An 11,872-nucleotide genomic window follows, 5' to 3' on the forward strand; every position below is an offset into this window, starting at 1 on the left:
CCCATTGGATGAGCCCGAGTCTTTGCCACAATGCCTCCTGGCAGGTGCGTCCATGGCATGGGGCTGCACTCAAGTATGCATATGTGATCCAACAGTGCACCATACCAGCCCTTCTTGCCATGCACAGGGGGCCGAAGTCGGAAGTTATCTGAGCAATTGATCCTCCATCAGCTCTGCGGATGGACAGCCTTGGAGGGCAACACCATCCCCGTTAAGCTCATGGGAACACAGCTGCAGGCAAGGCTCGTGTCGCTTGGCTCCGCTCTGTCTGGACCTAGCACTCATGCGAGTGGAGGTACCCATCTGGCAAAGGTCGGCTTCGACACCAAGATCCGTCTGTTGAATCTCGACCCCACGAGCGGCGATGCCCCAAGCGGCGGCAACTACCAGGAAGCACCACCAGCATCTACCTGGAGAGAGGATCTGCAAGGCGACTTTTCATCGGCAGCCATCGCAGGAATCGAGCGGGCGTTGTCCGCTGGAAAAAGCATTCGCTTTGCCAAGCCCATGGATCTTGGTGGGTACTCGGAGCAACTGCACACTCTGAGACAAATGGTCGTCTTGCCCCTGGCACGACCAGATCTGTACCGCCGCCTCCATATCACTCCACCGCGAGGCGTGATACTGCATGGTCCGCCAGGTAATGAGGATGACACGCCAGCGGTGTTGACGGCTGAAAGCCTCTCACGGAATCTGCAGAAGATCTCCAGGGGCGCATTATGCGCTGCACGCCAGCCTAATTTCGATCCGGGTCACCTCTTTCCCCACAGGGACTGGCAAGACCATGCTGGCAAGAACCATCGCTCAAGAATCAAATGCCACAGCTTTCGTGGTGAATGGCGCGGAGATTTTTTCGGAGTTCACTGGAGACACTGAAACAACGCTTAGAGGAATTTTTATGGTGGCCAAACTCTTACAACCTTCGGTGAGTACAGGGAGATTGTGCATGGATGGGACAAATTTTCATGCCCTCGGGAAAAAATCTTCGACCAATAGAGTAAAGGGTGAATGGCCCCCCCAAATTGCTAGGTGATATTCTTCGATGAGATCGACGTCTTTGCGGGCTCCAGGGGTGACGTGAATCAAGGTCGCCAACGGAACGTTGGAGCTTCTGGGAGAATAGTATCGGTACTCTCACAAGCAATGGACAGTCTAGAAGGCAGGTGGACGAGTATTGGTCCCTGGTGTACAGTGACGAGGGAACTTGAGCGTTGTGGTCACTCATGGGAGAAGTCCACTATTTCATGTTTCCCTTTGCACTCGACGGCGTAGATCGTAAGTTACAACACTACACCCTTTTCTACATCCTTCAGGCGAGCGAGTTGTCGTTCTGGCCGGGACCAATAACCTGGAGAATGTGGATCACTCGCTGCGCCGCCCGGGAAGGTTTGACAGCGAGGTCGAGATGCCGGCGCCCAGGCCAGCCGAGCGTGAGGATATAATGCTGAGGGCACTCTCTAACATCAGCCATTGTGTGGACAAGGATCAGGTGAGATCGTGCATTTGTGCAGTAGGTTGATGACTCTTATTTTCCTACTTTTCTTTATAAGCCAAGCTTCCATCACTCATGCAGATCCGAGCAGTGGCCAGGGCTTCGCATGGATTCGTTGGCGCTGACATACATGCCCTATGCGGACAGGCTGCTCTATCGACCTTGCGTAGATATCATCAAGAGCATGCAGGACTCTCCCGCGAATATTCTAGCCTAGTGCTTCCTCGGGTATCTACCTCTGATCTGGAGGCTGCCAGACTCAGAGTGAAGCCGAGCGCCCTTCGAGAAGTGGCCTTGGAGATCCCAAGAACGCGATGGGAAGATATTGGTGGACTTGAAGACGTAAAAGTGAAATTGAAGGAGGCGGTGGAACTGCCATTCAAGAGTGGCGAGAAACTGCACAGCTTTGGTGCTGTCGCCCCCAAAGGTATATCAAGCGGAGTATTTGCTGTCAACGAAAATTTCAAGCGCCCAGCTTCATTACCATACTTAAGGGGGCCATCAATTTCTGCCCGTGCCACACAGGTATCCTGTTGCATGGCCCTCCTGGATGCAGCAAGACCATGCTAGCTCAAGCCATCGCCAGCGAGGCCGGCTTGGGATTCATCGCAGTCAAAGGATCGGAGTTGTACAGCAAATATGTCGGTGAAACAGAAAAGGCAATATCAACTGTTTTCAGGAGGTATGTTGCGATATGAGCGGGGCTTGGGAATTCCGTCGCATTACATCCCCCAATCAATGGAACGAATATTGTGTAGGCATCAGGCCCCGTCAAGTCAACCACATTTGGATCATCCCTATGTACTGCAGAGCTCGGAGTACGCAACCTGCTGTAGTATTTTTTGATGAACTTGATGGTCTCGCTGGGAGGCGGACATCTGATGGAGCTGAGAACTCTGTGGGAGACAGAGTGATCAGTCAGCTTCTTCAGGAGCTCGACGGTATCTCTGCACGTCAAGCGATCATAGTAATCGGTGCAACCAATCGCTTGGATTGTTTGGATCCTGCGCTGATACGACCAGGGCGATTCGATCGGATTCTTCACGTCCCGCTGCCCGATAGGGAGGGGAGACTTGCCATATTGAAGGTCAAGACGCGCTCAATGCCCCTCTCCGAAGATGTCGACTTGCGGCAGCTGAGCAATGCGATAGATGGTTTTTCTGGTGCTGAAATCGCCTATTTATGCCAAGAAGCCGGCCTCAAGGCTATTGAGGAAGACCCAGATGCACAGAATGTGTGCGACTGGCATTTCCAGGAAGCCTTGCGTTCATTCTCTTTGTAGCTCTCTGCACTTTTTACGTTCGACAAGAGTCAGTGAGTAAGATGTCCCGCAATGTCTCAGCATAGCCAGGGATTTCAGCAAGTTTTGAAAGCATGGAGACAATTGCCCTGTTCAATTTGCAGAACTGACCACACTCACGTCGTTGATGCGGTGGACAATCCCATACTTATATACGTCCCCTCGAAAGGTTCTCCCAGCTGACACTACTGTATGTAGCTGATCTATACTTACAAAGCTTGCAGGGCCAGCTGCACATCAGAGAGTGCATTCACATCAGTGGATGCGAGCACCTGCTTGAGGTACTCGAGCAAAGATTTCGAAACTGACTCGGTATGATTAAGAGCATCGGAAGCTTTACTCTCCAGGCAAAATCTCAGTGTAAGATCCGCTGCGAGGACAGAGCAGCCGGCATCTAGTAGCATCTTGAGCAAAGCCTCGAAGGTTTGTCTGGATTGGAAAAACCTATTGATCAGCCACTCGGGAAGTCTAAGGGAAGGAGAAACCCGTAGAAGCTCTGAAACAGCTGTGCAAGCAAGTGTCATACCCGGAGTCCATTCCACTGCCTCGCGCAGGAGACCCCACGCAGGGTTTGAGCTACCGCCCCCGGCTTGCGCGGCAGAGTGACTGATGCCCTTTGTGATACTGGTAAGAGCTTGCATACGATCTGAGCCCTCCCACAGGACTACCGCAAGCTCATAGGCTTCCCGGTATAGTCCTGCGATGGTGCAGGTGGGTTCTGCATTGGTTATACCCTGCTCTACGTTGATCAAACATCGCACATCCTCAGCAAATGCACCTACCTTTCAGCATTAGTGCCTGATAAGTCATAGAAGATTGTGAAGCAGCTTCGCCGTCGCCGAAGCTTCGCAGTAGACTCAGGGACTGAAGCAGTTTCCACTCTCGCTCCAAATCGCACGTCGAGAGAATTTCTTCTCCTGCTTGCCAGGCACATGAGATCCATCTGCTGCCCTTTGGTAGCTGCCCCAGCAGACTGATTGCCATACGCACGAACCCTGCCGAAGCAGCCAAGGCTTCTTGGTTCACAGTATACTCTGTCCGAAGCAATTGCGCAAAAGCGTATGCAGTGGATGCTGCCGCTTGCCAATGGCCCCGCTCCTGGTGGAACTGAAACAAAACCTGCAAGGGGAGTTGAAATCGGTGTATCATACTCTGTGGCACCGGTCGCTTTGGGAAGCAAGAGCTTGTAAGCTCTAGTTTGAATTGGCCCCATTGCTGGCGGAAGATACTGAGCAGGGGCCTCACCATGTATGGATTTGGGACAGCAAATGACAAGGATGCCCTTGCTTTCAGCTGCAGCAATTTTGCAGCCTCTCGCTGGAGGGAGCAGAAGGGCGCCGTTCCAGATAGATCCAACGCCTGCGGGTTATGATTGCGGTCTTTGAGAACCAATTCGACATAGACTTGGGAATCAAATGTTCATACTCGGACCCACTCTCTTACCACCGTTCCCACAAAAGGTAGCCTGTTGAACTCGTCGGGTTTTTTCAGTTGGACTGTTCTTTGCAGTAGTTGTCTGAGGCAGTCCAGAACGCCGTCAGAGTCGCCGATGCAAACGGCAGTCAAGTACGCTTCCTGTTGATTAAGGGGATATTCTTGCATATCTGCTTGGCACTCGCGTTTGCTTTATGCAATACCTGCCACGTGCTACTTACCGGGAAAAGATGGCACTCCAAGTATTGACCAAATGCCCTCAGCAGCAGACTATTCTCTTCAGCCTGCTCCAAGCGCCCTTCCACCTGCGAGAATGGAGCTACATGCATCAGCAACCTCTTCATAATCTACCCGCGATAAATAGTCGGCCTTGTCACCTGTCGGATTATGGCCATAATATACTGCGCCGCTTCTTCTCTTGGACGACCGCCATAGAATAATTCGACTCGCATGTTAGTTTCCAAGTGGTCTCCCTGCATTGAGGGGATAAGATGTATGGTTGCGATCTGGCAAAAAGTAAGGTGGTGGGCTGGACTCAACTATTGCAAACCTTGCCTGAGAACTCTTTGCCAGAAGGGACCTCGCCATCTCGACAGAAGCTTCATCCTTAGAGAGCTCCACGGTGGCAAGTGCCCTGCATTGTAGATTGGGGTGCGATTGTATGAGCACCATTTGCAGAAGCAGTCCTGAACACCGCTTCTCTTTCAACACCGTCACTGGGTCGCACCTGTGCACAGTAGCTGAAGTCATGCGCGAAAGGCTCGAGAAGTCGGCGTCAGGGTCAAGAAGGCAGGCATTCAGAGGCGTGGTCGTATCCGGCAGAAGGTACGGCAGCAGGGCCTGGATCTCGAGGGTTTCCGACGTGGGTGTGGAGAGAGTCCTCCGCAAGCAGTGTGTCACGAGCTTTTTCGCCACTAGGGGGTCCATGGACCGCTCAGCAAACATGTACGCTGTGTTGCGCAGCCAACGGAGTCCTGTACCATCTGTAGAAGAGAATCGGGACTTCAAGTCAGTGGCTCGCTGGAAACATTGCATCCCATGTCCTAAGCATAACACCTACCTGGAAGGTCGCATATCGCAATAAGATCCTGGAGCAATACAGCATCCTTGCTGCTGCTGACCTTCTGCCTCTTATTTTGCCCTCCTGGTATCAACGGAACAGGATGTTATGGTTTCGTGATCGATTGAACCGCGATGCAGAACATCTTACTAGAGGCTCACCATTCGATATCTTCAGACTTGAAACGAGCAAGCTTGGGTCCAGACCGTGCTCTGTTCTATGTGTGAGCCCCACGAATTTGGGTGCAATGCAAGCTGCTGCCCACAGCTGCAGCATCTGCATTGTGTGGTGGTGGAAGGGACCATGGGGGAATCTTCGCTATTCATGGTATGCGGGCAAGACATCTTTGAGCAATAATTTCTCTCCTTCGCTACCTTTTGCTCTAATTTCGAGATTGTGGGATCCCCTTTTGAGCATGACGAACCAGAAGAGGGTCCCCAATCGCTGCATTCTCCCTGCAGGATCTGGCAGCTGACTAATCCGCCTAGGAGGGCAGCTTTTCGCAAGGTAGCCTCCTGCGGTGGTATTGTAGACTTTCAGGATAAGATTACTGTCCAGGGTCCGAAAGACCTTCTGACTGTGCTCCAGACTCACATGGAACATTATTTGGGCAAGAACTCTCGAGGCCTTGGGCCCACGATCCGTGCTTTGCTGTTCCGATGGAGATGTAGAGGGATTATAGACAGTACCAGAAAGGCTGTTGACAAAGTCCAATACTTCCGTGTACCCTCTGGCTGCCTCTTTCCGTAGCAAGAAAAGCTGAGCCCGCATCCTGCACGTCAGTTAAGTGGCAACTGAAATGCATCTGCTAGCACTTTATCGAGTGAGCACCTACAATGCCGAAGGCCCCGCATGGTCCCTCATGTACTCTTACCTGCGAAGTTTGGATCGACGCCCACACGTCTGGTCTGGAGTAGAGGCTGACACTATTGGGAGCGAAGAACCTGATAGCATCCGCTCCACCGCTGGCAGGACGTGCAGGTACAGATCCACTCCCTTGGACTGGATCACCGCATCGAGTACCCTAGGATAGCAGGAAAAATGATGAAAGCGTCGAAGTAATAATCAATGTGTCAAGAATGTGATGCATCTCAATCACAAATACGAGCTTTCCATTCATCCAGTCAGAAACGACAGGGAACATCCCGATGCTACAAATGAATCTACCTGTGAATGGACGGACCGCCCAGCGCAGCGTTCATTGTCCATATTAGACTACTAAACTCAGGTCTCCGAGTTCTCGAGCCTACTTCAGCTCCCTGTGATAGCCGTTGGATGATTAGCACGATATCATAAGTATCTCCTCTCTAAGATGTTTGTACTGCCAACAGAAGTGAATGCATTGCATTGACTTTAGGGCATACAGCATCCCCCTATGTCGCTTGAGCAGGTCCCGAGGGCTGGTGAATGTTGAATGGAGAGAGTGACCTTCATCTATACACACCTGCTTGCTGCCGTGTGGAAACACTTCCAGACCTAGAGTTGTCATATCGTTGCGCCTTGCAACGAGTATCTGGTCGTGCTGATGCTCCTGAGCAACGATGAGGCCGACTATTGGAAAGCGCTTGGTCCACTCCTTGACGTAACAGCTGACAAAGTAGCTCCAATCGACATCCCTGCTCTCGCACAGGTCGGTGTCGGGCCTTCGCTGGTCAGCACTATAGGCGTCCAGGACCGAGACTATCCATTCTCGGAGCTCCACAGCCGACATGGTGTGCAAGCTGTCATTGGAAGCTGAGCACCCTATCGCAGCGAGGGTCGCCACAAGGCAGCCGATGGAGAAGCAGGCCGGATTCAGAATGGCGTCCACACACGCTCCAACGAAAGCTTGGTCGATTTTAAGTTCAGGCCAGTCGTGCTGTAGGAGCTTCTTGAAAGTCTGCCACCACCAAAGGTCTTCAGCAGCTGGGACTGCTGCCAGTGCATGCTCTTCTATTGTACTGAAAGACATATCTGTGGAATGCAGGCGAGCGAGATATCAGTCAGTCGTTTTTCCAGGGCCTTGCTGTGTTGAACTCACGTGCGTTCTACATCCCAGTCATCCACGCACACAAAACTCCCCTCCACTCACCCCTGGCCACAGAGTCCGTGTAATCTATCTGGATGCAGCGGATGCACTGGGCTCCCATTGAATTTTGGTATCTCATCCATGCGCCTAATTTCTTCTCCGGCAACCTGGCTATGATGAGGTCGTGCAAGGAGTTGACATCTCCTTCCAGCTTGGTTCCCCCCTCGACATGGACCTACGTGAGTGGTGCAGGGTGTAGTGTATGACGATCAAGGGACCGGCCTCAGAGCGGCATGTCCAACTTAATCGCTCTTGAATCCAGAACCGCACCTTGAGCAGGGCGTTGCCCCTTTCCTCCATCAATATCTCATAGGTGTGTAGGGTGCCGGGCCCTCCGCTTTCACTGGTTGATGTTTCCCTCCTCTCATAGTATACGAAGAGGATGCAGGTGAGAGCATCAAGAGGCTCGCCTGCACGATGTAAATGTATGCATGTGGTGATTGGCCGTTTGATAAACCCTCGCCTTTGAGTTTGTCACGCAGATCTGAAAACCACACCTACTTGCAGCACGGGCGAGCTTTGGTACCAGCGATGTTTCTTCTGCTGGCAGAAGATCAACGCCAAACAGCATTTTGGCGGCAGCGGTATCCCAGATGCTGTTCACGTGAGAAGATGCATTTTGAGTCGGCTGAGTACAGGAAACAAGGCTTGGGAATCCTTGCACTAGCAGATGACCTCATGTGCAGTGCATGTCTTTTTACCTGAGATGGGCACGCTCATTGATGGCCAGCAGGAACTCTCCTTCGGGTCGAGGAAAGGACATGAGACTGGAGATGGCCGGCTGGGAAAAGCTCTGCGAAAAAACCCCTCCAAACACCTGTGAAAAGTATGTGCTGATGCCATGATCTGGAAACGATAGCAGCTGCGTTGTTAGTGTATCCCCGGCATCACTCAGCCACACCTTACTGAGACCAAGATTGGGGGGCCGCAGCTCTGTAACCTTCTCCCCGATGCTCTCGACATCCACTAGTAGGATGCGGCCTTGGGTTGTCCCAATGGCCAGGTAGGCGTTGACGTACTGAAGGGCCACAGGGTCACCTGTATCTCTGAGTCTAGACTCCAACGAGGCTGATGTCAGGCTGTAAGGCAGTTTTGAAGAGATGTCGGGTGACCCGGAGTGCGATGCTGCGGTGCAGATGTCGCTCTCTGCAAGCCCGACCTGGATGCTGTGCAGCAGGTCGTCACTGGTGATGATGGCCAAGTGAGCTTGGTCGCCAGACCGCCTCCAACCGATGGACGGCAAGATACTGGCAGCAAACTCCAGCGATGCTCTTCGGGACGGCACTCCAGGCGAGATCAGTTCGAGGTAGAGCTGACGTGGGTTGAGACCATCCAGGCGCCACACGAGAGTGGGCGAGTCATCGGCAGAACCCCTCAACGCTCCCGTAGTGGGGCGCCGAGGGTAAGTACGCCGATCAACCCCTCCGCGTATGCTATCCAGCGGTGCATCATCTCCTTCATGATAGTCCAGCCCTATCTCCACGAAGTCCGGCCGCATCGTTCCAGGAGCCTGCGCTTGAGAGTGCTATTGTAACACACCGGGATGGCACATTGATCGTATTGCTAGATCGCGCATCACGATCCCATTTCAAAACCTCAATGTCCTGAAACTCACTAATGAATATTGTCGGGCAATGAGAGTGCCGCTGGCGGTTCAGACAGCGTGCACGTCTCGGCCTTTATGACCTGGGATCCAGGACGTGCGGAGGAATGCAGTACCCCTGAACTCGCAGCATCCCAGCGAAGGGTTCGAGCAACAGGAGACGGGAATGCACCTTGCCCACCCCGCAAATCTGTACTTGCTTGAACAGGTGCAATTGAGAGCTGAGGATCTTGTTTGGGGTTTGCAAGACGTCGGAGCTTTCACGCTGAGCGGACGTTCCCTAGAAGACCGAGTTCGGAAGGGAGTTGGTGTTCTGGACGCTGCCCCAGGGGCGTGCGCATAGCTTCTTCTTTGGATGTCATCACAAAACAGGTTGGTCACAGAGATACCCAGTGTAGCTGGAGGATGCCCTGGCGACAGCAACCCACTCCTGGCCCCTCACCCTTCACCCTAGGCTGGTGGTCGTGCCCACCGTGACGGTCCTGGCCGTCATGAAGGCACGGCTGCAAGGCGCGACAAAGGGGCACGCTCTGCTGAAGAAGAAAGCGGATGCCCTGAATATGCGGTTCCGACAAATCCTCAAGAAAATTGTCCAAGCCAAGGAGCAGATGGGGGACCTGATGAAGGCATCATTTTTTTCCCTGGCTCAAGCCAGATACGCAACTGGCGACTTCCGCCACACCGTGCTAGATGGCGTGGATCAGGTGGGACTGGGTAGCTGCCGTGTAAGGGAGCTTGCCTGAAGCCATTCATCGACGGTATGGTCAAAGGATGGCAGGAGGCCCAGCTTTCCAGTGCAATTACATTCTCGTGCTGCAGGCGTCCATTCGAGTGCGCGCAACGCAAGACAATGTGGCGGGAGTGAAGTTGCCCAAGTTCGAGTCTTTCAAGGAGGGGGCAGACACCAAGCTTGCTCTGATCGGACTTGGGAACGGCGGAAAGCAGATTCAGGACTGCCGGTACGGTGATGTGGGCTTGGCTGACGTCAGTGGCTTTTGAGGAGACACAAGGGAGCTCCCTCCTGCAGCTCCCTGGGAGTGACTATTCTAGACTCAACAGACCCGCTTGGGCAAGCCCTTGCCCCACCACAACTCGATACCCGGACTTTGGGCCATCCTTGTGCAGGAAGTCATTTTTATCTGCGGTGGAGCTTCTCGTCGAGCTGGCAAGTTTGCAAACTGCCTTCTTGACCCTGGACGAGGCCATCAAGACCACCAACCGCCGTGTGAATGCGCTCGAGCATGTTGTGAAGCCAAAGCTGGAAAACACCATCGCATACATCAAGGTGATTGTCGTCACTTTGGACTGATGGGCACTTCTCCAGAAGCTGTGTCACATGGGTGATCGAGCTCCCAGCCTGAAGTTGAAGGCTGCGTGTCGCTGGGCGACCCCAGTGAAGTTTAAGTGATCCAGGCTTGATCTCGCCAGTGCTCCCAACCCTGCAGGGTGAACTGGACGAGCTGGAACGCGAGGAGTTCTTCAGATTGAAGAAGGTGCAGGGCAACAAGAAGAAGAATGCGGATCTGGCTGCTGCCAGGGTGAGTACAGGGCTTGGCAATGAGCGTGTTGGGGCTGATTGCAAAGGTACACGAATGATTTGCCGTGCCTTACTCAAGAAAAGCTCCATGCACACACCTCCTGCCACTTGCCCATTTGAGTGTGTAGGAGCTGGAGGAGGCCAAAGAGACAACACACATGCACGACAAAATAGCCACCGTCCTGGAAGTTGAGGACGACGATGTGATTTTCTAGCACCTTGATGAGCTGAGCAACACTCCCTCCCTCCACTGTATACCTTCGCCTCTGTACCCATGCTTGCATGGTAAAAGGCAACCAAATACCAAATCTGGGGGGGGGTCCGCAGTACAAACGGAGCAACCAGGATGTCTGGGGCTCGCACTGCCAGCAGTCAGGCTGGCAGGGTTTGGGGGAGGGGGACAGCTGCCGATGGGCAAACGCATGACCAGGGCGCACAGGAGAGAGTTTCCACACGGAGGAGGGAAATGGAACGAAACAAGTATAGGAATGGACTCGGTCCCTGTGTCCGCACCAAGAGGGGGCCCCGTGGCACCATCGACAGCAGATGCAGCAGCCCTGTACCCTAGGATGCGGTGCTGTTTGACCTGACGAGACTCTGTTGGTAGACACCCGCGCCAGTCTGGGCATAGGCGGGCTTGGCGTTGGGGCCACTGACATGCTGCTGAGGCACGGGAGGTGGACCCGGACGCGCGGGCCCCTGACCTACGGCAGGCTGGTAGGTGTAAGCAGGTGGAGCGCCCGGGTATTGGGCCGGGGGGGGGGTCCAGGGTGAGCTGCCTGCGGGTATAGGTACCCACCGGTGGTGGTGGGGTAGCCATTTGCAGCATCCATCACCGACATCTTTTCCACGCTGCTCCCCAGCTGCAGATTTGCGAGGGGATAGGACTGAGCGTGAAGGGGGGCGGACACAATTCTCCCCAGTGACACGGCAATACAGAGTGATGAGGTGGCCATTCCCAACCTGGCCTTCGAGAGGGGTGGGCGGGTCAGATCAGGGAACCACCCTTCGCCACGCACCATTTCTATGGCCTTGCTCGCATCCTCCATATCCACAGAGTTGCTGTACGCAGGAGCTGCTCCATACGCTGTCGCCCCCACCACACCCGACATGTGGTGGGCACCTCGGCTCATGTACTTGGCGGCCTCAGATTGGAAGTCTCGGACACGCTCCCGTGGCAGGGATGTGGCTTGACCCAAGTGCTTGTCCTGTCCGCGGCCCCCCGCCTCAAGGTGCGCAAACTGGCGCTTGAAGTTGTCCACTACGAGAATTGAAGGAGGCCAGGACCCGGGGATTGAGCAAAAACTAGGGAATGGCACGATCTTACCTATGCAGGTTCATGCACGACGGGGGGGGGGGGGGGGGGGGGGGCAGTGCA

General features: G+C 53.9%; 3 protein-coding genes and 1 further gene across 3 annotated transcripts in view; 1 reads left to right on the forward strand and 3 right to left on the reverse strand.

The window, feature by feature from the left end:
• Positions 1-1,731: 1,731 nt before the first annotated feature.
• Positions 1,732-2,150, reverse strand: F751_2655.
• Positions 2,151-5,962: 3,812 nt separating this feature from the next.
• Positions 5,963-6,495, reverse strand: F751_2656 (hypothetical protein; the record flags this gene model as incomplete). Its single annotated transcript, XM_011401068.1, has 3 exons — positions 5,963-6,058; positions 6,161-6,310; positions 6,454-6,495. The coding sequence occupies 3 exons, from the start codon at positions 6,493-6,495 to the stop codon at positions 5,963-5,965; spliced, it is 288 nt and encodes a 95-aa protein (XP_011399370.1).
• A 2,953-nt stretch (positions 6,496-9,448) lies between these two features.
• F751_2657 (V-type proton ATPase subunit D) lies at positions 9,449-10,709 on the forward strand (the record flags this gene model as incomplete). The annotated part of the gene is made up of 5 exons (XM_011401069.1): positions 9,449-9,661; positions 9,777-9,916; positions 10,083-10,242; positions 10,403-10,495; positions 10,623-10,709. 5 exons carry the CDS (start codon positions 9,449-9,451, stop codon positions 10,707-10,709), a joined length of 693 nt encoding a protein of 230 aa, XP_011399371.1.
• Positions 10,710-10,866: 157 nt separating this feature from the next.
• F751_2658 (Mitogen-activated protein kinase 17) overlaps positions 10,867-11,872 on the reverse strand; it is a gene marked incomplete at both ends in the record, with an annotated part of 3,861 nt that continues 2,855 nt past the window's right edge. The window contains 3 exons of the mRNA XM_011401070.1: positions 10,867-10,871; positions 11,294-11,357; positions 11,514-11,755. Coding sequence (XP_011399372.1) covers positions 10,867-10,871; positions 11,294-11,357; positions 11,514-11,755 — 311 coding nt within the window. The remainder of the gene's footprint in view (positions 10,872-11,293; positions 11,358-11,513; positions 11,756-11,872) is intronic.

The sequence above is a fragment of the Auxenochlorella protothecoides genome (assembly GCF_000733215.1).
Source record: "Auxenochlorella protothecoides strain 0710 unplaced genomic scaffold scaffold25, whole genome shotgun sequence".
NCBI classification, from domain to species: domain Eukaryota; kingdom Viridiplantae; phylum Chlorophyta; class Trebouxiophyceae; order Chlorellales; family Chlorellaceae; genus Auxenochlorella; species Auxenochlorella protothecoides.